Source organism: Candoia aspera, chromosome 1 (genome assembly GCF_035149785.1).
Source record: "Candoia aspera isolate rCanAsp1 chromosome 1, rCanAsp1.hap2, whole genome shotgun sequence".
In the NCBI taxonomy this organism is placed as follows: domain Eukaryota; kingdom Metazoa; phylum Chordata; class Lepidosauria; order Squamata; family Boidae; genus Candoia; species Candoia aspera.
In genome coordinates, this window is record NC_086153.1 from 118015092 (window position 1) to 118043071 (window position 27980).

Genomic DNA, 27980 nt, shown 5'->3' on the forward strand with positions numbered 1-27980 from the left:
TTCAATTGTTCAAACTACTAATTCATTCCATGTTTAGAAAGTGATTCCCCTGCAGCAGCATAGGTGCATAGACAGACATACAGCTAGAGAAATGTGCAACTTGTATTGTAAGGTTTCTTAAAGACAGACCTCAAGATGACAAAAAACAAAATGTACCATAAATATTAGGCACCATAATCAATATGTGCCAGTGATATTTCAACTTGATTCAGGCCACATCCAGAACTTATTTACAAGTATTTAAATTAAATACATCCTGAAGTATACATTACGTACAAAGTATGAAAAAAGAAATTAGATACTCTGGAAGGATGGAGTGGTTTCGTTTGAAATTAACATTATGTAAGATAAAGATTCTGCCATTTACACTTCATGTCTTAATGACCCCTTCCAGAAAGTCCTTCTCAACCATTTCTTCAATTTTTTGTCTCACTTTGCTGGAGAATGTCTTTTGGTTCTCCATTTTGATGTCTTTGTTGGGAAAAGAGTTTGAGTAAAGCATGGGGCTCCCTGAATGGCCAATGCTCCTGCTGGTGACTTTGCTGTTGAAGACTTGGCTCAGGACGTTGAAGAATGGAAGAAGCTGCTCAATGCTGCGGACAGCACAGAGGGTCAGGAGCAAGTGGCCGGGTTCCCAGTTGAGTATCTTCCCTGAGCTGTCCTCCTCTGGGTTTTTCTGTAAAAAGCAAGACAAGTATCAGGACCATGCGTGGTACATTTTTCCAAATTCAGTCGTTTGCACATTTCTACCAGCCACCAAAGCCAGAACTGATTGACGCTACCAACTTGCACTGAAGAAGATAATGCAACATCTTTTTTCTCATCAAAGTCTTATTTTCTTCAGTGGTACTTACTCTTCTGTTTTGTTAGAAAGCAAATCATTCCATCTGAAACCACTGAATGGTTCAAGTAAACTGTTGCTCCTCTTATTTTAATGAAGTACCAAATGATGGGGAAAAAATGAAGTTCAGCAATGCAACAGTCTTAACACTGCAAGGCTTAAAAAATCACACTTTGCTCTGAATTAGCCTACCCTTTATATGTCCCCCTGCAAGAACTCATGCCACTAATGTTTAGCTTTCAGCCTGTAAGGAGGAAAAGCAGCCTTGCTGGTACACATGGATGTAAAATTGTTAAGGTTTCCATAGAATCTGAATAGTAGGTATCATTTACCTACAGTTAGTAGCTGAACACAGGTTGTTTAAAAAATGGAATACCTTTGCCCTTTTTCGTAACAGCTTTGCTAATCGCACAACATATGGTTTGAATTCCCTCTGGTGGGTTCCTTGTCTTCGCACCTCCAACCCGGAATCATCTGATGCTTCTGGAATAAAGGCCCACCGGTACCTGTAAAGAGAAAGAACAAATTTGAACTATTTTGCATATTCAGCAAGCAAGATTTGGAAAGAACCCCCACTCCTGAAAGTATTAATATCCATTGCTACATCCAGGCTTATCGTGATGCACTGGATATTAACATGCAAAGAAAAAACATGATACCTAACTACCACATAACAACTTTTAGCAAATCTGAAGTGCTGCTGTTTTTCAAAACAGTTATTTTTTGCACCTCTTGTGAAATGGCAATAAAGCCTCTGGTGACAGGGAAGGTTTTATTTCAAATGTATCCCCAGTTGTGCTTGTTGGGGCTTCGTACAATCATGGAATTGGAAGGAGGCAATTAAGCCACTGCACACAACCCCCTTGTCTGTGAAGAAACCCAATTAAACTATCCCCACTGATAGCTGTCAAGCCTTTGTTTGAACACGCTGGGTGAAGGGTCCACCATTTCCCTCAATAAGTGGTTGCACTGTTGAACTTTTACTATTGGGACGTTTTTTTCGAACATTCAGTTGCACTCTGCCTTCTTCTAACTTAAGCCCATTATTCTCTGTGTTGTACCCTGGAACAGTAGAGACCCTGTTTGGTGTGGTTTTTAAGGCACCAGGCTAGAAACCGGGAGACCAGGAGTTCTAGTCCTGCCTTAGGCATGAAGCCAGCTGGGTGACCTTGGGCCAGTCACTCTCTCTCAGCCCTAGGAAGTGGGCAAGGGCAACCCACTCACAAAAACCTTGCCAAGAAAACTGCAGGGACTAGCCCAGGCAGTTGCCAGCTGACTCCAAGGGGCATGCACACAGCGCCCCCTGAAACAATAGAGAACTGCCCTCCTGTGCGATACCCTTTCAGGTATTTGAAAAGGGCTACTGTATTCAGTCTTCTCAAAGCTAAGCAGAGCATACCTTGCTCTTTAATTTCAGTTTACAAGACTTAGTTGCTAGATCTGATCATCATCATTGCCCTTCTCTACTTTCTTCCAGTTTGTCTGAATCCTCCTTTGAGTGCAGGTTCCAGTGGATACAATACTTGAAGTGGGCTGTGATCTGACTCCCCATGACTTAGAAACTGTGCTGTTCATGCAGCCTAAAATAGCATTTGTTTGGCAGTTACATTATAAACTGAATGTGAGTCACAGTGTAATCAATTACTATTCTTAGATTACCAAAGTGAATTATTTTGCATTTCTCTGTTAAATTTCTCATATTTGCAGCTCATTTCTCTAACACCCATATTATTTGGAATATTGTTTCTATCTTTTAAGTATTAGCTCTGCATTCAATTTTGTGTTGCCTGAAAATCTGATAAACAGTCCTTCCACCTCTTCAACCAAGTCATTACTAAAAATATTGACTGGACTTTGTGGCACCCAATGTGATACCTCATACCTGCTTGCTTAAGTGTAACTTTTGAGCTTGCTAAGACTCCATTTAATTTTGATGCCATTCATCCAACACTTAACTAATTTGCTAATCAGAATTCATGAGATATTGGTCAAATGCTTTACTGAAATTTGCAGCATTCTCAAAATCTACTAAGGAAGTTACCTAATAAGAAAACAAAGGATAGTGAGGCAAAATTTCTTCTTGAGAAACCAAATTTCAAACATGCATCAATAAAATCAATCAAATAAAAATCATATTGATCTTGAAGCATCTTGAAAACAATCTCTTCATAATCTGCTTCAGAATTTTCCCATATATCAGTGCCAGAATGACCACTGGTAGCTCTTGGATCCATTTTTCCCCCTCTTTGAAGATAAGGACATTCACCCTCCAGCCGCCTAGCATTTCTCCAATATACCTCAAAAATATTATATAAATGTATTTATAAGTATCATTGATATAAAGGGTCAGCCAGTTCTTGGGCAATTTCCTTCAGTACCCTACAATGAAGTTCATTCGGCCCATTATTTAATCCATCGCTGCAAAAGCAGTAGACTCTCATAAGATTCAGTAAGTAGTTCAGTCCTGTCTTTAAAACTTCTATGCTAATTTGCTTCTGCCAACAGCAGAATGAGGCATGTTTCTCCCATGGGGAGCTGTATCTCCAAGTGCCATGCTGTTGCTGCGATGTAGCAGAAAAAGAGGACATCCTTAGAGGGCGGAAGATAGCGTCTTTCATGACTCCACAAAAATAGCATCCCTTTCAGTACAGTTTTCTTTCCACCAAATACAGCATTTCTTGAATTTTACTTACATCTGAAACTGAGGAAGATTCTCAGAAGGCAAAGCAAGGGCCAAATCAAGAAATTTACAAGCTGACAGATAAAGATTCAGCCATCTCTGACTATTGTATGATGTGGAAAATCCATTGCCTCCTGTATATGTTGTTTCTAGCCCAGCAACAGATGGACCTGAAGTTCTACAACCAAATGAAATAAATATACAAGCTTTACAAATCAATCCTGATTATGTAAGTAAACCTTTAATCATAACAACATTTTCCTTAAAACATTTGTAAGTCTGTTTTATATTTGAACTTTCCTTTGGGTAAATTAGCTTTAATACTACTGATAAATGAAGTTACCAATTTTGGTATACCACTCACAGTTGGACATACTGGAGAGCCATAAAATGAAGAAATGTTACCATTGACAAGGCACATAAACTCATAAATAAAATGAGAAGGGATCATGTATGAAGAAATCCTGGCTCACTGAAATAAGATTGGCTCAAGATAAGCATCTCTACCAATCGTCTGTTTAAAAATCATCAGTGCAAACCAAAAGTTCAACTGTCTGCTAATTTGTTTAAAATAATATGAGTGGTAGAAGCAGCAGCAAGTCACAGACCAGGTTTTGGCCTCTATATGCCAAAAAAACCCCTCCATAAACTAGGAGCCAAGCAAAATGAAAGCGGAACATGGAACATTTGCAAACTGTGCTCTACATCAAAATACAAAATTGCTCAATGGTAGGAAGTGGGAGGAATTACTCCAAGTTGTATGCATCTTTGTGTATAGCTTGCTCCCCCTCCCTTTTAAAAACAATTTATGAAAATGTTAAAGAGAGCCTTACATTGTATTTGGAGTATGTGTTTATGTTGGGTGCACAGCTATTTCTGTTTCTGGGGAGAAAGGCAAGAGTGCAAACAAGCAAGTACGAACTCTGACCAAACTGCTAAGGCTCACACATTGAATATGGCTGAGAATCAGCCAGGCTCGCAATCCGCAGAACTCAGTTTAAGCCAGAAAGAAAAAGAGACATGTCATATGGATGGCTTTCTCCTTGCTTTTTATAATTTTACCAAAGATCACAAGCAACTGTAATAAGGACATTTCAATTTATTAACTTTTCTTCATCATTTAATAACACGGGGCCCTTGGCTAAATAACTTGAAGCTTGTGACAAGATGCACCTGTACGCAGGGCATGAGCCAGATTCAGTTGAGTAATGGGTAAATGGGATGAACAACTTCTTTACTGTGGCTTATTATTAGCACAGATTATGTTCTTGGTTTCCTAGCCTGGCTGAAAAAGTTTTTTTCACCCATTTAACATAAAATAAAGCTCATGTAAAATATATCAGAATATCATTCAATGGCATTTAACTTACTGTTCAGACAGAATGAGCAAACCACACTGACTTACCTTGAGATATCTTCATCAGCTGTGAGCTCCTGTTCCATAAGTAAAAATACCTGGACCTGAAGATAAAAAGAACAAATTACAGAAATTGTTCATAAACAGAAAAATATTTTAATTTATATCCTGCTTTTCCACCCTTTGGGTACTAAAGAGTCTAAAAAGTCTGGCTACAGAGATCCCACTCTTTTTTTTCCTAAAGGCAAAAGGGACATGGCTTAAGTACAAGAACAACCAAAAGTTACGCAGGCTAGCATTTTTTGAATTTGCCATCAAATCACCTTCATCGTGCATACAGCTTCAGCTGATTCAAGTCCATGGCATAACACTACGCATGGGAACAATCCAATCAAACTGGGGCAGGGATACAGTTGCCCTGACTGTTCTGTACTAATTATTGCACTCCTTCCTGCTGATCCAAGCAATTGACCCAGGTAGTTACGTCTTCATGCACAACACAGAATGTGGGCAGCTGTTAAATTTCAAATTATATATTATTACAAATGTATCTATAATTGTAGTATTTATTGTTCAGTCCAGATTTAGCAAATGCTCTTAGCTCATCCTTGGGAAGGGAAAGGGAAGGCCTCCAACATAAAGCCTGTGTATTCATTTGTTTCTCTTTAAAAACCACCCCCAGTAAAGATTCATCTTTGCGAGAAAGAGTGGTCTTGGTGCAAAGCCTCTTTCCAGATTTTCAGTTCATCCCTGAACATCAGAGGCACATGGCATAGAATCTGGGGACCATAACACTTGTTCAGGAGTAGCTAACCTGAGGTCTCAGGTCCACAGCTGACATCCAAATCCCGTGGAACTCCTCCTACCCACACTTGCTGCAAATTGGCAGCAGGCTTTCTCTGCTTACTATACATCACTGCCCCGTCCAATACTAACCTTTCCATCCCCAGTTGTGACAGGCAGCCCTTGGAAAGCAAAAGACTGCACTGCCCTGATGATCAAGCCAAGTTGTGCATGAGGGATGAACTGGGCCATGTTTAACATTCTGACTGCTCAAATTTACAGCTGTGTTCTGGTTAACAGTATAAAAGCACCAAGAATGATACCTGGAATCAACAGTGGTCAAGTTGAATGTTCATATGTTGAATGACCGCATAAATAGGGAGTTACGAATTTTACTGAAGAAGGGACCCCAACAGGGTGATCTAAACCCAAGCAAGGTCTTTAAAGAAAATCCTTCTGCAAGCAAGAAGGATTTCCTTTAACATCCCTTTTTCATAAAAGAAGAAAAAGACATATTTGACAATTTATGGCTCTGTGTTTATCCTGACAGTGAGTATAGGTATAGAGGTCAGATACTGTACTGAGATCCCAGTTCAAGTTCCTTCTCACTGAGAGAGCTCACTGGGTGGATGTTGGGTCAGGTGGTCACTCTCAGCACACTTACGTCTCAGGATTCTTGTGGGCATAAAATGAGAGACTGGAACCCAGCTATGCTGCCTTGAACTCTCAAAGGAAAGCAAACATAAATGTAAGATAATGTCTTAATAATGAGGTTGATTAGATCCATCTGGAAATGACTAAATTCTATAATAACAAAATAAGAAGCAAATTGGCTAAGGCATCTTAGGAGAGATGGAGGGAAAGGAAGAAGCCCAGGTTCAAGGGAAGATAAGACTGGATAGACCGACTTCCTGTGAAGGTTAGGCACTTCTTGAAATCCTTGGCAGCAGATCAGGGAGCAACAGCCAATGGCATTTGTGACTTGCTGCTTCCTAGAGCCATCCAGGAAAGGGTTTGTGAACTGTATGGGATTTGGGTCTGAAGTCTTATTTTTAGGTAGTCTACAGTGATTGCAATGCTTTATTGCTATAAGTGGCATATTGGTGAAAATCTGTTGTACCCGAATGACCACAACTATGGTGACTGCTATCAGCTATGTGAAAAAGTTACCAACTTCTTTCTTTCACATGCAACAACAAATAATTAAATATAAACTTGGGCAAAGAAGGATGATGATGATAGAAGGCACTTTTGATCCCAACTATGAGGCAGAAAGATAACAAAGTTAAAACTGTGATTCAGGACTTTTGCCTACTTTGCCCCAAAGGTACGCCTACCCCACCAAAGAAATTTGCCTCGTTATTAAAAGTCAAATGGGGATAACACGTAATCCAAGCTTTTGAATGAAATCCATGTAAGAAATAATTATGGACTGCTACCTTTAACAATCTTCTGGAATAGCTTAAAACCAATATTGAGAAATTCTTAGTTCTTCTTAAAAATGGTCTTACTTGCCCAATTGTGGATACAAACTGGAACTCACCAGTTCTGTGATCATAGTAGGCCAAAGTGAGGTAAGATGCTGTGGAGACATTCTTAAAAGCAAAACTCTGAAAAACAGGAATACTTGGGAGTGAAGGGTAGGCACTTGGGGCAGGCGGAGACTTTCAACCAGCCTTTCTAAAACAGAAAAGGTTACAAGGATCTGTCAGCTAATATCTAGAGTTACAACCTGTTTAAAATATCTGCAATCAGTAAAGAATATATATTTAGCAATATAATTTCATGCAGTAACATACATAGTGGAACATGTATAAGAGATGCACAAGACTTTAGCCAAGCTTAAACACTCTGATCCAAACTACAAGGCAGAAAGATAAAAGTTAACACTGTAATTTAGGACACTTTTGCCAACTTTGCCCCAAAGGTATGACTACCCCACAACAGAAATTTGCCTCCTTATTAAAAGTCATATTTAGGCAAGAGATTTGTCCTATGAAAGTAGCACTGAATTTTCCCTTCCTGTCTACCTATCTGTTGTCCCCTAAACCTTCTCTCCATCTCCCAAATCTGCTCTCAAAAGTCCTCAAACTCACTGAACCAGATTTGTGAACCACTGCAGAGAAGAAAGGAAATCCATCTGGCTTGCAGTGTTTGCACTGCTGATTTAGTGACCCAGCTGGAATCAAGCCTTTTAAAATTTTATTTACCCCACACACCCTAAGCAGGTAGCAGCACATGGCTGATCCTGTCTGGGCTAAGAAGTTAAGTAGGGTTGGGCCTGGTTAATATTTGGGTGGAAGAGTATAGGTAGCACCAATGCTGTAAGATACACAGAAAACTAAAATGCACACATAAATAGGCACATATCCTGAAAGAAGACAACGGCAAACTACTTCCATAATGTTGCCAGTAACATTTCCTGATTTTATGCATGGTGTTACCAGAGTCAAGCTTGACTTGAATTACCTTGTATATCTGGAAGGTATTTCTGGTACTGATCCACTTCGCTGCTAAAAATGGCAAAGGCCAGCCTCTTCAGGAGCATAGCACGCTGTTCTAGTTCAACATCCCGATTAGCAAACAGGTTGAGGGAACTGCTCTGAGCTACTGCCACACGTGCTAAAAAAGAAAGGGTTCAATTTTGGCAGTGCTTCTGGGAGGAGAGAAGTTTTTTGACTACAAGATCATTTTAGATATATGATGAAAGTTACTAATCAGAACACTGTAGCTCATTGTCTAGATAATTCTCTTAAGAGAGCTTGAGTGATGTGATTTGAGAGAAAATATATGGGTATTTGTCACAGTCATTCTGGAGGCGGGAGTTATTTGTAGCACAGTCCAGGAACCTAATGTATTTTGCTAATGACTGCAATCAAGAATACCTGCCCTGCGAAATGCAATGCAGGCATGGGAAGCAGCACTGGCACCTAGGCTGGAGGCCTAATCTGGTTTGTGGAGGGCCCCCATCTGGCCTACAGGCTCCATCCATCCATCCATCCATCCAATTTATTCACCGCCCATCTCACTCTGAGAGCGACTCAGTTCTTAACTGTTATTAACTATTAACTGTTTTTAAATTGCTATGGTAAAGTATCCCTTTGATAAAGCATGGTCTTTTCCATATAACAGAGTATCAAATACCAGCAATCAAACAGCAATAATGAATTGGCTACTGGATGGAAATTAACATAATTTTACAGTGAATGCTCAATCAAGTCTTTACTATCTTTTCAAGTGCAGGAAAATTTGCAGCAACTATTATCACAATCCTTGCTTCCTGGCTCAGTTTTGAACTGGATTGTTGTGCAAACACTACAGAAGTCAAACTTCACAGCTTGAAAACTAACAAAACGTATCTGTGGATCTTTCACATGCAAAAAAGCTAGGACTCACTCATCAAATCTCTAAAAGTGGTTTTGTCGTGGGTCATCAAATTGTCCATAATCGCTCTCCAGCTAGAATAAGAAAAAAAAAATAGTTTTTTTTAAGCATAGTATTTTACTTTTGGTTAAACAAAAAGGAAGTATGGCTGTACAATATTCTTTCTGAATTTGGGACTGTGTATCAGAATAACGTATCGGACTGTACAAATGTTAAGGTTAAGCACTAACCTGCTGCTTCAGCACTCAAGAATTGGAGGGATGGTACCCAAGAGCATAATTTGGCTCGAGCTTGAGCTGGGAAAACAAATGTGAACCACCCTCACCTTAGGATCAGCAACAGCTATCCAAAATAATAATTCCTGCCTACAGAAGAAGAAGTGTGTGGAATGAAGCAGAGGAAGGAAATGACATGAGAAATAGGAATTTAACTGTAGAAATGGAAAGAATGTTACTAAGAGCCGGGATGGTTTCTTGGCATGGAAAGAAGAAAACCAGAGTACAGGAGGTGTGGCAGAGCACATCCTGAAGGTCCCCAATTCACTCCAGCATTTCCAGGCTGGGGAAATACTCCCATCTAAGATCCTAACCAGTTGCTTCCATAAAGCCATCTTAAATAGATGAGCAGCTCATTATTACACTCCCACCAAAACAGGGTTTATATGTGGATGAGGAAGACGTGTAGATCACCAAATTTCTGCTTATTTGTGTTTCGTAGGAACATTTAAGTTTATTTGCCAGATATTAATATCAAACAGGAGCAACAACAAGCCTTACTGGTTTACACAAGAAGCGTCCATTTGAAAGAAACTGGAATCCATAAAGAGATCAAAGGCTTCCTTTTTCCACGCTCTCCTGGTATACTGATATCCACTCAAACTGCTCAAGAGCTGGACACAGGCTCGATAACTGGGCGCATTATGGGCACTGGAAGAAGAAAGTCAACCTCATCTGGAGTTACTTCAAATACAGAACGTTTCTGAAAACACCAGCTTTACATGAATTCGGAATTATTTTTGCTGGGTTCAGAATAAAATGCATAGCAGTAGACTGCTGTCCACTATGGCTTCTCACTAGCAGCTCCTCCCTCACTTGTTTCTTTCTTCCTTCCACACTGCTCCTCTGCTGTGGCTCTTATAGAGGCCTTGTGTGACCCTATTTATTTATTTATTGACAGATTAGAGGAGTGGGACAAAATATGGGGTATGGGGGAGTATGGGGCTTTTTGTACTTACTTACTTACTTATTAAATTTATATCACTGCTCATCTCCCCCAATGGGGGATTCTGGGCGATTTACAATAAAACTCTGAAAACTCTTATAGACTCTGAAATAGGAGTACTTTGCAAAGATACCTGTGGTTGCGAAGATAAGGCACAACGTAGTGCATTATATTTACAAGAAGTGGAATGACTCTCTCCTTCTCATCACTATAGAAAACCATGTCTAGAAGATGAGCCAAAACCTAAAACAGGACAAGAAAAATGTGAAAACTTTCCTTACCAACCTATGAGTTACTGTTTAAAGTGTTTTGATTGTTTCAGTAAAACACAGCAAAGGATGATTTCCAAGATTCTGGGTCACACACACACACACACACACTCCAAAATGTTAATTAATTTATAAAGTCATAAGTACAAGATGGATGGTGCAGAAGGCTACTTCATTTTCATGTCAATGAATACACAACCGGATACCTACAGGGTTGGCACTGACCTAAATCAGTCCTTAATACAAATATTTTTTCTTGCATTGTTCTACAAAGATGAGAATGTACATGCAAAGCTCTGAAAAGCAATGTGTGGTAAGTGCATTTTAGAAAAGGTACCAGATATGTTTGAACATCTTGAAAATGTGGAGAATGTAAACAAACTCAGTCTCCCAAAACTATGCTGCTGATTCTGCCTCCATGTTTGTTGTGCCATCTCAACTGAAAAACCATCCTTAACATGAACTCATCTGGGCTTAGACGCTAAGCAGGGTTGGCCTTGGTCAGTTCTTGGGTGAAGGCTCTTGAGGAATGCCAGAGCTATAGGCCAGACTGGGGAGTTACAAAAATATTAGGAAAAGGCAGTGGTGAGTCCCTTCCATGCCAGTGCCAAGGAAATCACACAGACATACTCATGAAGCCACCAAAAATTGGGCTTGAGTCAAAGGAGGTTTTATGTTTTTATGATTAGTTTCAAATAAGTCAACTTCAGTCACGGTTTCTGTAGCGAACTTGTTCAAAATAGCAATAGTTAATTTTAACCATGGTTCTAGGACTGACATAGTGGTTTAAAAAAGTGGAATGAAAAGCATATAAATATCTCCTCATAGTTGTGGGAATAAGCACAATTATCCTTCAAAATAATATCACACAAAACAAAACAAAAATGCAGAAATATCTGCATTGATGGCAACAACACTTTCACATTTCCTTTTCTTCTCTTTCTGTTCTAATAACATCTATTTTTGCTCCAGTTTCAAATAAAATCAATTAGACATAGCTTGAAAAAAGACTACTCTGAGGTCTAAAATGAGGCAAAAAAGAAACATAAAAGAGAGGTGGAATGAAGGACAGAAAATATTTTCAGGTCTGTGAATCATGGAATAATTTTGCCTTGAGTCAACATAAAAGCTTCTAAGGTTCCATTTGGTACCAAGTGATTGCAGTAAAATTTAAGAAAAGTTTAATGTTTTATCTGCCATTACATACCATGTATAAAATCAAGAACTACAGAAAAACTTACTTCTGACAGTAGTGTTAAGGCATGGACACTATAAACTGATGGAGTTATGCTTGAGGTTTCCAATGCTGGAGACAACATATCTAAATTAAACATATGAAAAAGAAAAAAAAAATGCTGTTTGCAAAGAAGCAACCTGCTTTAACATTTACAGGATATCAAACAAACTGGAATGAAGGTTGGAAGCTTATTGGCATCACACTTAAATAAATGCCTGCTTTTTCACCTTCACTAAGAAGAAATGGGTTGTATTTGTATTATTTATTTATCAAATTTGTCACCGCCCATCTCCTCCCACCAGAGGGACTCTGGGCGGTTTACAACAGAGGTAGTCAGTTAAAACAGCAAATATAGAATACAAATACAATATATAAAAATATAAATACCATTAATAAATAGATATAAAGATAAGAATAAGAGTAAAATCCAAGTGGCAAGATCTAATTCAGTCCATGTGTGTGAGGAGCACTCTAAGGCACTAGCCATCCCCAAGCAGAGCTACTCCCTTCTCCGCCCAGAGCAAGGTGGCAGAGCCAAGTCTTCAGGTTCCTGCGGAAGGCCAGGAGCGATGGGGCCAACCTCACCTCCGGGGGCAGTGTGTTCCACAGGGTGGAAGCTATGCAGAGAAGGCCCACTTCCTGGACCCTGCCAAATGAAATTCTTTTGTAGATGGGGTCCGCAACATGCCCTCTCTGCATGATCGGGTGGGACGGGTTGATGAAATGGGGAAGAGGTGGTCCCTCAGGTAACCTGGCCCCATGCCATGTAAGGCTTTAAAGGTATAACTAACACCTTGAATTGGACCTGGAAGCAAACTGGCACCCAGTGCAGCTCGCGTAGTAGAAGTGTTATGTGTGCTGATCTAGGGGCACCAAAAATAACCCGCGCGGCTGTGCTCTGGACCAGCTGTAGCTTCCGGATACTCTTCAAGGGTAGCCCCATTTAGAGCTCATTGCAATAGTCTATGTGAGAGATAACAAGGGCATGAGTGACTGTTTGAAGGGCTTCCCGATCCAGGAAAGGGCAAAGGTTATTTGTATTTTATTTATTTATTTATTATTACAGTAGACTCTCAGTTAACTGGCACCCATGGGGATTGGTAGATGCTGGATAAATGTAGTTTCTGGTTGCTTGAGAGTTACTATTAAACCCTAATACCCGCTAGGTGGCAGCAGAGAGAGAGAGATTTTTTTGCCGGTTGCTTGAGAGTGCTGGGTTTTTTTTTTTGGTTGCTTCAGAATGCCAGTTTTTTTCTGGTTTGATTTTTGTGCCGGTTGCTTGAGTTCCAGTTAACTGAGAGTCTACTGTATTTGTATGCAGCCTATTCAACCAACAGAGAGTGACTTTATACATTGTAATTAGTCCAAATAACTAATAACCAATAATTACTAAAAAAAAAAAAGCAGGAATATTGCTTACATAAAGTTATACCTATACATAGCAGTTTTGATCCAGCCCTCAACATGTGGAACAGCTGGGCTTACATGATGGATCCTTTCTGGGAAATAAGGTGGGAAGTACGGTTGACTATTTCAAAGCATTCAGTAAGTAGAAAAGTAGCTATAGGACTGGGGAAGAGAACTACAAGTGGGAAATGCTTATGTAAATCCACGTAGTCACAGCCATGTATATCCGCAGAGGGAGCGGCATTTGCTAGAAGAACAGCCTGGATTCTTCCTCCCTTATCATTTAGCATCTTCTTATGGTGAGGCTCTCTGGAGCAGATGTGGTCATGAGAGGGGGGAGGAGAGGAGAGTGACTGCCTTTGAAGAAGCAGAATGCACAATCCATTTACATACGGAGGGTGGAGCCCTTGGCTAGATCTAAATTGATTTTAATGAATAAGACTCCTGCTCCAAATTATATTTAATTAAAGCATTTTCTAAGATACTCAGATGAACAAAGGAAAGTAATAATCACCTTCAACATCAGACTCCAAGTTGTTTCCATCAACCATTATTTTGGGAGAAGGCTTAACCTCTAAATTTCGCCTCAGCCATGTAGTCTGTTCCAGGGATGAGCCTGCAATTGCCCCAATGGCATCCACTATTTTGTGGGTTATATCCTGGTAAGCCAGAAAATGAACAGAAGTAATGGAAAAGTTCTTGCGAATAATAAAAAATGTAACTTCCTTCCTTCCTTCCTTCCTTCCTTTCCAATGAATAGCGTCAGTGAGACAATTCTGTTTTGTGTGGAATGCCATTATGGGCTGATTGGTGACATTCCAAGCCTCTATTTCTAATTACAAAATCTTATGTAATCTATATACTACTAAAATTCTCATTGTGTTTATCTGTTTATCTGTTTGTACCCTCAGGTTAGCCCAAATAGTGCATTATACTGCAACAGTTTCTGAATCAAGGTACCTAAAATCCGCTAACTTAAAGAATGCATAAAAATCTGGACCTCTTACTCCTGTGGAATTGAAATTTCCATGATATTCAGACCAGTTTTATTCACAAAGTTGTGGCTGTTGCAGCATCCCTGCAGTCATGCGATTTCCGACATTCCCTGCCAGCTTCCCACAAGCAAAGTCAATGGGGAAGCTGTCAGGAAGTCAGAAGTCGCTCCCACTCCCACTGCTTTTTTGCCCTCCCATGGTCATTCTGTTTATCTTTTTAGGTAAGTAAATATTGACTTATTATTGAAGTTAGTTTGCCACTACAATCATTTTTCTATTTATGATATATACTCTTAGATGATCATGGGACCATCCAGCTTTGGGGTAAAAAAATATTGTCAGCCTAAAATGTAATGTTCATTCAGGTCACATCAGATTACACTACCTTTCTCTCAAAGGATGACCCAGTGGGTCACAGGGTTGTCTAGTTATAAATATTAAATGTATCAGAGATTTAAAGTGTCTGAAACTCTCTGAAGAAAACCCACACAATAAAATGATGAAAACCTGCTTTGCTGCAGAGTAAAAACTGGAAATGTATAGTACATAAATCTAACTTGAGGCTTTGACAATGTCATTGACACATAGTAACCCTTTCTAAAAACTGGTTTATGAAATTAAAACAAAATAAAAATTCAACATCAGCGTAGCACACATGCTATGACAGAAGATAACTATTCTAAAAAAGAGAACCCACCAGTGATTCAGGATTTTAAAAGGGTCAGAAAAATAAAACAAGTGTTTTGGTAATCGGCAGGCACGATTTACACTCTTTTTCATATCAGACTTGAATTCAATAATCATTGATTCTATATATTTCTTACCTGTAGATCTCTCTGGTCCTTCTTATTATCCAGATTTGGATTTTTCATAATAAATTCATTTAACACACTTTCAAGAGAACAAGAAAAGAAAAAAAACACATAAAATTTCACACAAAATCTTGGCTAATATAGGGATATCAACTCTCTAAAGACTAAGAGAAGACAATTTGAGGAGGCTCGTATGATCTTGCCTCAGTTTTAGAGAGAAAGATTTCAAGGGCAGAGAGGTTTCAGAAGCCTATGAATAGGAGGAGAAGGCATCTGGAAAAACTGCAAGGGTTGAGCCAAAGATCGTATCTATAGCTCTTTAGATTCCATACTTGGATATCACAATCAACCTATGCTATATCCTAAAAGAAGATGCTGGGATTGATTTTAACAATAAATGCGGGGTATACATTTTTATAACTTAATCCATTTATTAAACATATTTTGGGAAGCTCTTTCTTTGTCTGATGCTTCCTGAAAAATTACATCTGAGAAATGGGAAAGCTCCAAAGGAGAAGAGAATGGGCATTACAAAAGGTAAGTTCAGCAAAAATTAAAACTCAATCTCCTCTATACACAGGGGTGAATTATTTGTGGCTTCCTGCAGCCCCTGAACCCCATTGTGCTGTTCCAGCATGCTCCAGCATTGCTCCAGCAAAATTCAGTGTCATGCTTCCTGCCGTTTTTTTTTTTTGGCAAAAACAAAGAACATACGAGGGGTTAAACCTCGGATAAGTTTCGCTCTTAAAGCAGACAAAGAACCCTTTGAAAAATAAAAATAAAAACCCTGAGAATAATTGGTCCTGGTAGTGACAGTTTCTCCCTCCTGAACAATACTAAAAAAATGCTACATCTACAAAACATTGCCCATCCACTGTTACTAGACAATAGGCTTGTTTCTCCAAGGTTGTGAATTCTGATGAAAGCACTTTCATTCTTCACACCTTTTGGCAAAGGTTGTTCTGATAAAAATTACTCCCCCAAAAAACTTGGGTTCAAAGGGCTGGTCTTTAATCAATTTTAACTAGCACTATTTTGGATTTTTTTTTTTTTTGCATCCTGGTATGATGAATGCTTTCAGCACATGTTTAAACTCATGAAGTTTGACCTGATCTTAAGCTAAGTCAGCAACATGATGCAGCCCACTTTGAGCATTGTAGAGGTTGTAGTAATGGTTCTTACTATAGCTAACTATAGTGATAAGTTTATCCATGACACTTGTAAGATTTCAAATGAATTGGAAGTTTCTAGTCTTCCCCACAGCTGGAAGACTGAAAACTGTGCTCAATATTAAGTAGCAATCTAATTTTCAATAAAAAAGGCCAGCATTTCTCTTAGATTTTTAAATAGCTACTCTTTCCTGGCATCTTTCAAAAGGAAAAAAAAAATAACCATGTCCATGGTCACAGCATGACTCACCCAAGTATTAGAAACTGCCCTGGGGCTGGAAGGCCAAGTGGTATGGAATCCTTTAGAAGGAGCAGCAAGGAGGCCCAGCTGTCTACTAAGTTGGAGACTGGGATTCTACAGGAAAGAAAAAGAATCACATAACCATATCCAAAGGATTTTCATTATAATGCTTGGAAGGGCTGTCTAGAGCTGAATAAATGAAATGATGTTGCAGTACTTGTTTTAAAGTATTTTTACAGTTAATGATCCAAGTGTAAAGTCAGTATATAGAACTAAGGAGGAAATATGAGGCTGCTCCTAGTCAGACAGAAGTTCTACTGATTTTTAAACAAGAGTCTAATCTTCTAAAACCTGGAATTCTGAAGCTCAACTCCTTCCTTAATACTTGAACCAAATGTCTCAGAACTCTGACTATAGCAGAACTGTTGTGCAAATGTGACCTTTTAAAAAATACCTTGTTAATATTGAAGTTATGTTAGCATAAAAAACCTACCTCTGAATGTACGCAAAGAAAAACTGCAACATGCAGACTTCCAGCGAAAGATGCTTCTAGAAAGATTTTTAAAAAGTGTTAAGAGATAAACATTACTTTTCAAGTCTACAAGTAGCTGTCAATTCTGTAATTAAAAGATAAGAGAAAAGTTTGCTGAGACATATTTTTTTAACATCAGCACAATTTTGTCACAGCTGAGTGGCAACTTGCAGCCTTCCCTGCCGGCTTCCCCATTGACTTTGCTTGTGGGAAGCCAGCAGGGAAGGTCGCAAATTGTGACCACATGACCACAGGATGCTGCAATGGTCGGAAATCGGGGCTGGTTGCCAAGTGCCCAGATCATGATTACATAACTGCAGGGTCGCTGTGACAGCTGGAGCTTCAAGGACCGGTTGTAACTACCACTTGTTCAGTGCCGTCATAAGTTTGAACAGTTGCTGAACGAGAGGTCATTAACCAAGGACTACCTGTAAGGAAGTAAATGATAGCTGAGTATCCATGTAGGAGTGAGTGTTGAAGGTTGTATGTGAGTAATTACAGCATGTGTATCTACTCATTCATATTCAGTTAGAACAGATTTAACTGGAACGAAGATTCTTACCATCAGTTTCTAACACAGTGTAGCCATTCTTGTGGCAACAGAAAAGTGTATCCAGTTTCTTTTTTTAAATAAGTATTTAAATTATTTGGGAAGATCATTATAGGTAGTCCTTGTTTAGCAACTGCCTCGGACAGTAACTGTTCGCAGTTACGATGGTGATGAAAAAGTATCTTTGCGACCAATGCCCATTTACAATCTTTGCAGCATCTCTCTCTGTCACATGTTCGCCATTACAGTCAGTTGGTCTGTGTTGCTCTGTGCCTGACCTATTTTTTTTTCTTCCTCCCTCCCTTGCAAAGTGGAGAGATTGCCTAAACAAGTGATGTCTTCCTGAGCTGTTTTTCCCTGCAGTGCAGTGGTCCCTAAAAAGTGCTAACAGCAAGTTAAGAAGCTCAGCTCTGTGACCTTAATTAGTTGATTAGAACCCTCCTGGCTGCTGCCTGAAATTGACAAGACCCTAATCAGTTTCACACTAAAGCCTTTTGTTTGCCTCCTAAGCAGCTGGTGGCTCACAGCTACAGCCCCCAGGCAAACAGGTGCTAGCACATTCTATGTGTATTCCCCATTGTGTGCCTGCTACTCTCTTACAATCCTTTCCTCTCCAATAAATGTAAATGCAAACATCAATTCTCTTCTTGCTAATTATCCCAGAGCATTCCAAAGGGTGGGAAGTGGGGGAAGTATGGGGAAAAAGGGCTTTAAGATTTGCCCTTTTACCCAGCACCCTCGTGAGTCAAGTTCTGGAAACCTTTCCCACCGTTTGGGCTCACCCAGCTGTTTGGGGTTGTATCTTTCTGAAGTTCTAACCATTAAAACATTATGTTATTGGTTCCATACCTTGTCCTTGGCAATCGCTGGGGGTTGCTTTAAGACTTCTTTTACTGTTTGCATTACAGTCTCAGTTCTCATAACACTGATGGAACGAACCAGCTCTACTAGCAGAAGCTGCTCTTCACTGGCACTAGGAATGACCTGGAAAGTAAAATCACACCACTGTCCCTGGATCCCAGAGAGCCAAGTCATGGCCACTTCAAAGTCACTTACAAGAATTAGTCTGCAACCCTACACCATCTTATGTTGGTATAAACACCACTGATATACAGTGTTGCATCAATGGCAGGATTAGCATTTTGAGTTGACTTGGACCAAAAACAAAGAATTATAAGTTAATTTTAAAAAGTTGGGGTATTTGTTTATATAGCCAAATTGGCTGTACTACTTCTACATAGATATCCACAATACTTTTTCCTTTTGGAACAAGCAACATATGAAAAGGACAGAAAAGGAGTTAAATATAATAAGCTGATGAAATTTTAGGCATGACATAAGAATAAGAAAAGCAAAAAAAAAAAAAAGTTAAATCTGGTTTATACCAACATCATTTACTATATGTCTCCATATCTTTCTATCCTTTCTTCCATCACATACATGTAGCACTTTATATACCGCTTTTTGTTCTTTAAACTTCTCACTTTTTTTTTTTCCAGCTCTCATCAACTCCATCAAAATAGGACTTCTTTGGCCTTCCCCTTCCTTTGGACCCAGTCGTTCTGTCTTCATTTATTTGTTTTGCAATTCAGCCCTTATTAGTTCTCATTATTTGGCCAAACCAGCCCAACATACTTCCTTCATAGCCCTTCTCTTTTGCATTCAGTCCACATTCCTTCAGTGCCTATTCGTTCATATTCTTTCTCTTATTTAATCATGCACACTTGAGTACAGTTAAAAACTCAGTTATGAATTATGCAATTTTTTGCAAATGATACATGTCAATTTTTTAATCACACAAATGGCATAAATTACATCAATTGAACAGATTTAGGAAACGTCTGTCCCTTATTTTGAGGGTGAAGCCTGAACACAAATCTGAAGCCTGCTATACAGAGGTTTGGTGAATCAAGGTTCCATTTTACCCCATTCCCACGATATTACTTTTAAGTTTCTCCTGACATATCCAACTTTCACTTCTGTATAACAAAGTGGTCAGAGGCATATACAGGTATTTTTCGTTCTGTACACAAATATTCATTACTCACAATAGACCACACACGATTGCCTTTTACTAGCTTGCTTGCTTACTTACTCTATACATTTTAAATTTTCTCCATTTTCCTCATGTTTAGTAAGCATTCTACCAAGATACACAAATCCATCTACTTGCTCTAGTTTTTCATTATTTGCTACATCTTCCCTATCAAACACACTGGTCTTTGATATGTCACTTTTCAGATCCATACTTTGCTTGATGTCATACTTGACAAAATTCACATAGGTTCTCAGCCAACAACACTGTATCCGCTGGATGCAAAAGTACACCCACCTTCACGCTCCCCATCAACTTCCCTCTAATGACACCACAAGCACTCTTTATATACTTTCTATAAAAGCATTAAACAACCAAGGGTACTTCATACATACTTTTCTTACTGTCTGAACTATTTGCTAACATTTTGTTCATTCTCACAAATGCATTGCTTCCATGATGTACCTGTCAGGTCCCCCGTTGTGATGTATACATACATCACAACGGGGAACATGCCTTTCCGGGGAAGGGGAGGAAGGAGGAAAGAATCAGTGCTAATCCCATAAGCACTGAAAGACAACACAGATAAAGGGCAAAGGAGCCATACCTTTGCCCTGACCCGAGAAGCCATCATCCTATCTCCCTGACATCTCTGCATTACCACGGGGGACACACCTGCTCCGGACACAGGAAGAGGACAGAGGTAATCAGCGCTAATCCCCCCAATCGCCCATCGAGACTCCGGAATCGCCCCCTGATCGCCCATCAAGACCCCGGATCAGGGCTTCGGGACAATGGGGGGTGGGGAAGGACCAGGTCCGCACCGCGGGTATTTACCGGCTACCTCGCACGCCATGTGCTCATTCCCGTCTTTCTTCGTGTCTGCATTCTATTCCTAATAAACCAGAAATCCTTAGCCCTGGCTAGTGAGTCTGTGTTCGTTTTGGAATAAGGCAACCATCACAGTACCCCTCTTAAAGCATTCAGCAACCAATCTTCAGCTCCACTTTTCCTCAAAACATTTCATAATTCTACTCTTCTCACTTTATTGTGATACCTTCTCGAACTCAGCAAGCATATAATAAACTAACTTTCTTATGCACACACATTTTTACTAACTTATTTAAGACCATGTGTTCTACATATCCACCTGCCAACGGAAACCAGCACTGCGCTTTCCAAACACAGTAAGATTCCTGCTAAAGACCTTCCCAGGCACAATCGACAAGCAAACGAATCTGCTGTTTTTGCAACTCTTGCTTCCTTTCCCTCTGTGCAGGGGAACAACAAGGGCATTCTTCCAATCCTCAGAGATGCAGGCTTTGTACACATTTTGCACATTCACTCCATCAGCAAAGCACATCCATATTGTGCCATCCATTCAATAACATCATCTACTGCTGTAGCCATCCTATTTTCCAGCATTTTTGCAGCAGCATTTTCTTTTTGTTAATTGTTTTAAACAGTACCATTTATAGCATTCATTTTTACTCCACTCTTCAGCGTATCGCTGTTATTCCAACACAAATCTCTAGAAAACTCCTTCCAACATCTGTCATTCTAATCTTCATCTCAAATCATTCATCGCTTTTCTTTTTAATTTGGTTCACTCTGCTAGAGGTTCCCTGTTCAACCCTTTGCACCCACTCCCAAAATAAGTGGTTTATTCCATCAAAATCACTCTGCATTTTTCTGCCTTTTTTTATCTTAACCGTTCCTGGCTCTCTTTGTCTACATTTTCTGCAACTACTTTTTCTCTATGCACACATTATACGATACCTTTCTCTCATCCTCATTTTTTGCAGCATTCTCTTATATGCATTTTTGCCAATTGCAGTCTTTTTCACTTCCTTGTTCCACCAGGCAGCCAGTTTGATGCTTCCCATTAGTGTAACATCACTCACTTCTGTGGCATTCTGTAGCAGAATTCCCTTCATTCTGTGCATCTGATGCCAGTTTGCTTCTTTGTCTCCTGGGTCTGGTAAGGCTTCTCTAGATTGGCTGCCACTGACTAGCTTAAAGTATCCTGGCATTTCTCAAGTCATAAGAAGAGGAGGGGATTTTCCTTCTTTCAGTGTTGCAAAAGTAACGGAAGCAAATACTAGTTGAAGGCAGTAAGTCAGCTGTCCTGGTTGGGTGGTCCAGACCCAGTGATGAGAAAGCACTTGACAGTCATGCATTTGGATGTATTCAATAATTGCAACCCTAACATCAGTTCAGTGAACCCCACCAGATTCACAGTTTCATACATGACTGCCCAGAGGTGCCAAACACCTGTTTAGTTTAGACTGGCACAGTATCTCAGTCTGCAGATTAATAAGCTAAATAAATTAATTAATTAAAAAAAACAAAACAGGAATCTCCTAAACTGAACTAATTTCAGACAAGTGCATCAGCTAACAAACCTTAGTCCTTGAAGCTTGTTTGTGTTGTTTCCTTTCATTCCACACAAATGCAATAGCTGCCATAAAGTGAACACCGTGGTTCATTGAAATTGGACCAAGCAATTCAAGAATCTGCTGCCTCAAGTTCTGTAATACATAAAATACACAACGTTTAAAAAAACAAACCAAAACAAAACCCCAACAACTCATCCAGAGCAGTATACAATTATACATTGAGGGAAAATACTGAGAAATGTAACTTGGACCATTTCTTTTTTGGAACATGGAAGAGAGGAAGCTATTTCTGTGTGCTAATGTTTAGAATGTTTTGAATTCTTTACTGCTATGCCAATCTGATTTTACATGCATCCATGTTACAACTGCTTTAGAAATGAAAAAAACAGCAACATCTGAGCATCTGGTGGTACAATGTCCTCCCTTGTACATATACAAACTATATTATAAAGTATATAGATATTAGACTGTTTTCTGGAAGGATGATTAAATGCTGTGATCCTGTCAACATCCTGGCATTGGTAATTCAAGGATTTTAAAAGAAAAATGTGTGAATGTGTGTGCCTTCAAATCAGGTTTTTGATTCCTGGTGACTGCCTGGACAATTCCTTGCAGTTTTTTTGGCAGCCTTTTTCAGAAGTGGTTTGCCCTTGCCTTCTCCCTAGAGTTAAGAGAGAAGGACTGGCCCAAAGTCACCAAGCTGGCTTTGTACCTAAGGTGGGACTAGAACTCTCATTCTCCAGCCTGATGCTTTAACCTCTATACCAGACTGGTTCTCTTATTCAAGGATTACATACACTAATAAGAAACAAGTTATGAAGAGACATGAAATGTTACATATATACTTAAAAATAGAGAAAGTGTCTTTAAATGGTTTTGTTTTTATAATATATTTATTTTTTAGAAAACACTAATTCTTAAATCCAGATAAGAGAACAAATGCAAGTGCCTGAGTATGCATTAAGCAGAAGTGATAGTTCTGACACACCATCACAAAGAATGACTTTGTGGTGGTCCGCAGAAGTGTATCTGTATCTTAAATCTGTACATTGCTGGAGCAAATGTTTTGTCAAATCAGGTAAGTCAAATGTAAAACATGTCCAGGTTTCCACTGTATAGCAAGTCACTATTCTTTTCTCTAAAACAGAGGTGTGCAATTTCCAGCAACTTGAGAACCGCATGTCTAGGGTCAGACTTTTTAAGTGGACAGGGCTAGAGCCTATTTTGGCAGGCAATGTCAAGAACTGTACAGAGTGAAATGAGTACCTTAAGCATCTGTAAAATTTAAAGTAGCCATATATGGGGGCGGAGGCACTAAGTTTTGAGCCTCTCCAGTGGCGTTTTGGAGGTCATGTAAAAGATTCTGGAACACTGCTTGTAGCTTCTAGCTACATTTTTTGTATCCCTACTATAAAACAAACCCATATATGTTATGGTTTATTAACTGGTATTTATTAATGTTTCCTATGACTATGTTGTGCAAATACAACTATTGTATAGATGATTTATATATATTGATTTAAAGTAGTACAATTAATTACAGTTAGACAAAATAATTTGTACACATAACTCCAGCGTTCTAACCTTTGTTGACCCAAGATTAATAGTGGTTACAGATGCAGCTGCCGCAGCAGCTGTTTTCTCTGAAGAATCTGCCTGGTACAGGATGCTCCACAAAAGTGTGACAGATGACATGATAATGTGAAGGATAGACAAGATCCCACTGCGTGCTTCAAACATGTGCTTCTGATCTACATTAACCAGAAGCTAGTAACAAGAAAGATGAGAACATAATCAAATACTCTCAGGGACATTAATGTACAGGAATGGTTCCCCTATCCCCTTTTCACACTCTTCCCTTTTCCCACTTGGGTTCTTTCCCCATTCTGTTTTGAAAAGCATTATACCTTCATTGAATTAAATGCTAATCAGAATTATCTGCAAACCAGTTTGCAACAATAGTTTGAAATGAGTTTCAAGATCTGATGGGGTACAGATATAATGCTAACTACAGTTCTATTTTTATCAAGTTTTAATATAGTTACAAAATGAAGTACTTCCTCCAAATCAAAACAGATTTTATCAAGAGAAAGCATGTTTTATCTATTTATAATTTACAGAAATTCTGGGTCCAGTTTCAATGAAAGATTGAAATTGGGTTCAGCAATTCCAAAATTGACTGCCTCAAATTCTGTAATTCATAAAATAGTATCTTAATATCAAAATATGCATCCATAACATTATGCTACTGATACCCTAAATGTAACATAAAATTGCTCTTGTAATATTAGGTGTTAGATCAGGATCTTGCAACATAGTAATAAACTGCACATACAGAAAGAGTACAGAGTATGCCAAACAATGCTCTCTGTTTCAGGAGTTATTTCTTAGGGTCAATGGACAGGCTGCACAATGCACAGGCTGAAACAAGCCATCAGAGAGGCCAGAGGACAAATAAGGGCACACTGATAGTTGGGGAAAAAAAACTAATTGAAAAATCTAAAGATGTTTACCTGATGATACTGTGTGGATGGGTCAAGCAAGCAATAGTGAATAACTGCTGTAATGCCTTCCAAAAGAGTAAGCATCATATCTGGTGGAGTAACCGAAGCCATCCAAAGGGGCCTAAAAACAACATTGAATCTGTTGCAATTTTGTAATACACAAATTATACATTTTTTTAAAGAGAATGAAAAAAAATGCCAAGAGAAACAAGACAAAGAGAAATACATGCCTACTGTCAGACAAGCCCATTTCATATCTGTACTGCTGAATCAGATTATCCAGGTTCCTGCAAAGCTGTAGGGTCACCGAAACCACCACTCTTTGGAGCACCTTTCCCATGTAAGGTAGCGAAGCAGTGATTAATCCTATCCACTGGGGATGCATTTTACAGGCACAGTGCTGGTGCAATGCTCTTATCACGGCACAGAGAAACATGCCTTGGGAGGTTATTGGCTGGGAGTGCAAATACTGAAGGGAAGCCATTGGCTGTTGAGGATTGATGTGCTCCAAGTCAGTCACAGCAAAATCAAAACCTGCCTCATTCTCCTCAGGCACAGTCATCACTCTGTGCTCCAGAACAATGAGCCGCTGGAGGACTTTTAAGAGCTGTGACTGGAGAGTGCTACCATTATCCAACTCGTCCTCAGAAAAGTTGATAAGGCTGTCTTCAGAGAAACCTTCTTCAACAGTCCCTATGTTTTTTCCTGCAATCTTCTCACTGTGCCACTTCTGGACACTGAAGATGGAGGACAGCAAACAATGCAGAATCACCTTCTGGACCTTGCATTTGGACAGCATGTCTGAAATGAAACTGGGAAACCCTTTTGTGGAGCTCTCCACCACTTTCGCCAGCTCTGCAAAAAGAAGGGACAAGATTTCGATACTTATCATCTGCATGTTACGATTCCCTATCAAGTCCTGTGAAGAGACTTTCACATGAGTTGGGTAGTGGCTCCGCATGTAATATAAGCACAAAGAGATGAGGATCTCAATATACATGGAACTTCGAAAACTATGGTTTGAGTCTACTGGGATATGGCTATAAAAGTCTTTGCCCATGACAGATATGCGATGCCTGGCCAGAAGATTCTGAAGTAAGGAAAGCTGGGGTGTGTAGGCATTATTGACACTGGTGGTAGAAATGGCATTTACAAAAGCAGAAGGGTTGGTTTTCAAGATAGCTTTAATGGCAGAGAAAGCATACAGAGTCCTTGAGGAGTCGTATACTTGAAGGTAAAGTAAGACATGTTGATATAAAGGATGTATATTAAAATGGGGAGATTTCCGTGCCCCTGGTGACCCTGCATCACTCTCAATTTCTGAGATTTCGCCCTCTCCACAGCTATACCAATTTTCCAAGTCAAGGCCATCACTGAAGAAAACACTGGTTTGTTTAAGCTTCTCAGCTTGTGCTTTCTTCTTCTCTTCATCTTTCCTTTTAGCTATTTTGACTTTGGGCTTTGCTCCTGGATGTTTACCAGATTCTTTCACAATGGTTTCCTTTTCTGACATTTTTTCAGGCAATTTCCCTTTGAAACTGAATTGGATGCTACTATGACTTTGCTGCCTTGACTTTTCTTCTGTTGAGGTGAAAGTTTGGTCACTGAAAGACTGCTGGCATACTGAGATGCATGGTGATGAACTGTTTCTGCAAATTTCATTAGAAATACTTTCAAGTCCAGTCTCAGATGAGACAGATAATAGCTGAGTGCTGTCATTGCTAAGCAAACTGCTCCGACTGTCCTGAATGTTTGGTTCTTCAAATTTGGATACCTCTCCAATGGGATCTAAAGTATTTAATTTAGTTGAAGTATCTTCTGGATATGTATCTTTGTCTGACTGTGCATCTTCTGCAAGCTCATTGACTACCTTGCAGATCAGGTCAAGGACCACTTGTTGTATTATTTCATCTAGTGAATCTACTTTCAAATGTTGAGAACTATCTGGTGCAGTCAGGCTTTCAGCTTCCACTTCATAGCTGAGGTTATCCCCAACAGACGACTGGGAGCAGCCAGAGTCTGAACTCTGCATTATTTCTATCTGATTATCAGGAAGGTCAAAATCAGATGCAGCCAGCGGAATAGTTTCACTGCTGGTACTCAGGAGAGAGATCCTGTCACTTAAAGGGTTGACCGTAAGGCTAAAATTCTCCATTTCCTCCAAACCCAGCTGCTTTTCATTGTTCTCTTTAGTTGACATGCCTTGTTCTTGATTTGATGGTATCGTGCCAAATGCTTAACAAAAAGGAAAACAAGTAGTTATGAGTTTTTTTTTAATCTGGATAGTCATTTAGGAGTTATTAGCATAAATCATATAATTTCCTTTTCTGCAAGTTATCTTTAAGCTGTTCATTCTGATGTAAACTAAAAAGTTAATATGCAATATGACCCCAACAAGAATCTGTTTAAATTATGCTCTAGTAGCTATTTTGAGCTGAGAACAAAAATACAAGAGTTAAAATAGGGTCAATATTAGTGTTCAACTCTGAATGAAAGAAGTCCTTGATTGCTACGGATAGACGGAGCGCTATGGATATGGGAAAGATCCGCAGAACTTTGGATCAAACCTTTCTGTCCTATAGAAATGAGATAATATCCAATATAAAAAGGGAAAACCCACAGAAAACTCTTGTCAGTGACCCAAACTACAATAAAGGGTATTAATTATTATAGGTTTTATTGATATATTATCGTACTTGTATCTGCACACTTCTGGCAGGCTACCCTGCGGTATCTTGCAACTTCAGATAACCAAAATGTTCAAATTATATAATTCTAACAGTCAGTGTGTAAAACGAGAAAGTCAACACTAATAAAACAATGTAAAAATAAAAATACGATATTTTGTTGTACAAAATGCTATTATACATAATATAAAATATAACATGTTATTTTATACCACATAATATCAGTATAATACCGAACTGAAGATACCACGAGAAATCGGTGCCTAACTAGGCAGTACTTACAACCATTACTGTTAAATTTCTGCATAAAATGCTTCTCATTTTCCTCTCCTGGATAACATGGAGATTTGTTCCAGTAGCGTTCAGCCTGTACCCTCTGAACAGAAATGCGTTGGGTTTTTGGATGCAGAAGCAGCAAAAGCAAAGGTTCCAGGACTCTTGCAATGTCGTGCCGTTGGAGGACTTGATTTAACCAGGCCTGGCCAACTGACCAGGTGGAGCCATCTAAACTGTTAAGACTATCTAGCATGATAAACAAGGATCTGAGGAGGGAAAAAAAAAACTCATTTAAAGTAACAGGCCAAAAGAAAAAAGAAAAATCAAGCTCTGAAACAGGTGTCACGATCGATTACTACAGCTGGGAAAGCCAGACTTCCTCTTGACCTGATGACATTAGTGCTCCTGGAGTCCTCCAGGTCAAGGTCAGTCATTCCATCTAGTGCAAAGTCCCTCCCCGCAACTTCCAGCTGGGGAAGGGGGACAGACCTACTAGATGCTTCATGGATGAGATCACTTAAGAAACAAATTAGTCAGGCCAGTGGTATTCAGAGCTGTAAGAAGAGGTGAGTTCCAGATATACCCTGTGGCTATTGATTGG

The 27980-nt window shown here is 39.3% G+C and overlaps 1 protein-coding gene across 1 annotated transcript in view; it reads right to left on the reverse strand.

Annotated features, from left to right (window-relative positions):
• Window positions 1-84: 84 nt before the first annotated feature.
• DOP1A (DOP1 leucine zipper like protein A) overlaps window positions 85-27980 on the reverse strand; it is a 68645-nt gene continuing 40749 nt past the window's right edge. The window contains exons 18-37 of the mRNA XM_063312641.1: window positions 27386-27645; window positions 24647-26651; window positions 24426-24537; window positions 23497-23679; window positions 21919-22044; window positions 18328-18462; window positions 16890-16945; window positions 16406-16510; window positions 14999-15065; window positions 13694-13838; window positions 11777-11856; window positions 10400-10509; window positions 9822-9971; window positions 9058-9119; window positions 8131-8283; window positions 7205-7341; window positions 4927-4982; window positions 3535-3699; window positions 1218-1347; window positions 85-676 (exon numbers count right to left, since the gene is read on the reverse strand). Of these exons, the coding sequence (XP_063168711.1) occupies window positions 371-676; window positions 1218-1347; window positions 3535-3699; window positions 4927-4982; window positions 7205-7341; window positions 8131-8283; window positions 9058-9119; window positions 9822-9971; window positions 10400-10509; window positions 11777-11856; window positions 13694-13838; window positions 14999-15065; window positions 16406-16510; window positions 16890-16945; window positions 18328-18462; window positions 21919-22044; window positions 23497-23679; window positions 24426-24537; window positions 24647-26651; window positions 27386-27645 (4543 nt within the window). The 3' untranslated portion in view covers window positions 85-370. The remainder of the gene's footprint in view (window positions 677-1217; window positions 1348-3534; window positions 3700-4926; window positions 4983-7204; window positions 7342-8130; window positions 8284-9057; window positions 9120-9821; window positions 9972-10399; window positions 10510-11776; window positions 11857-13693; window positions 13839-14998; window positions 15066-16405; window positions 16511-16889; window positions 16946-18327; window positions 18463-21918; window positions 22045-23496; window positions 23680-24425; window positions 24538-24646; window positions 26652-27385; window positions 27646-27980) is intronic.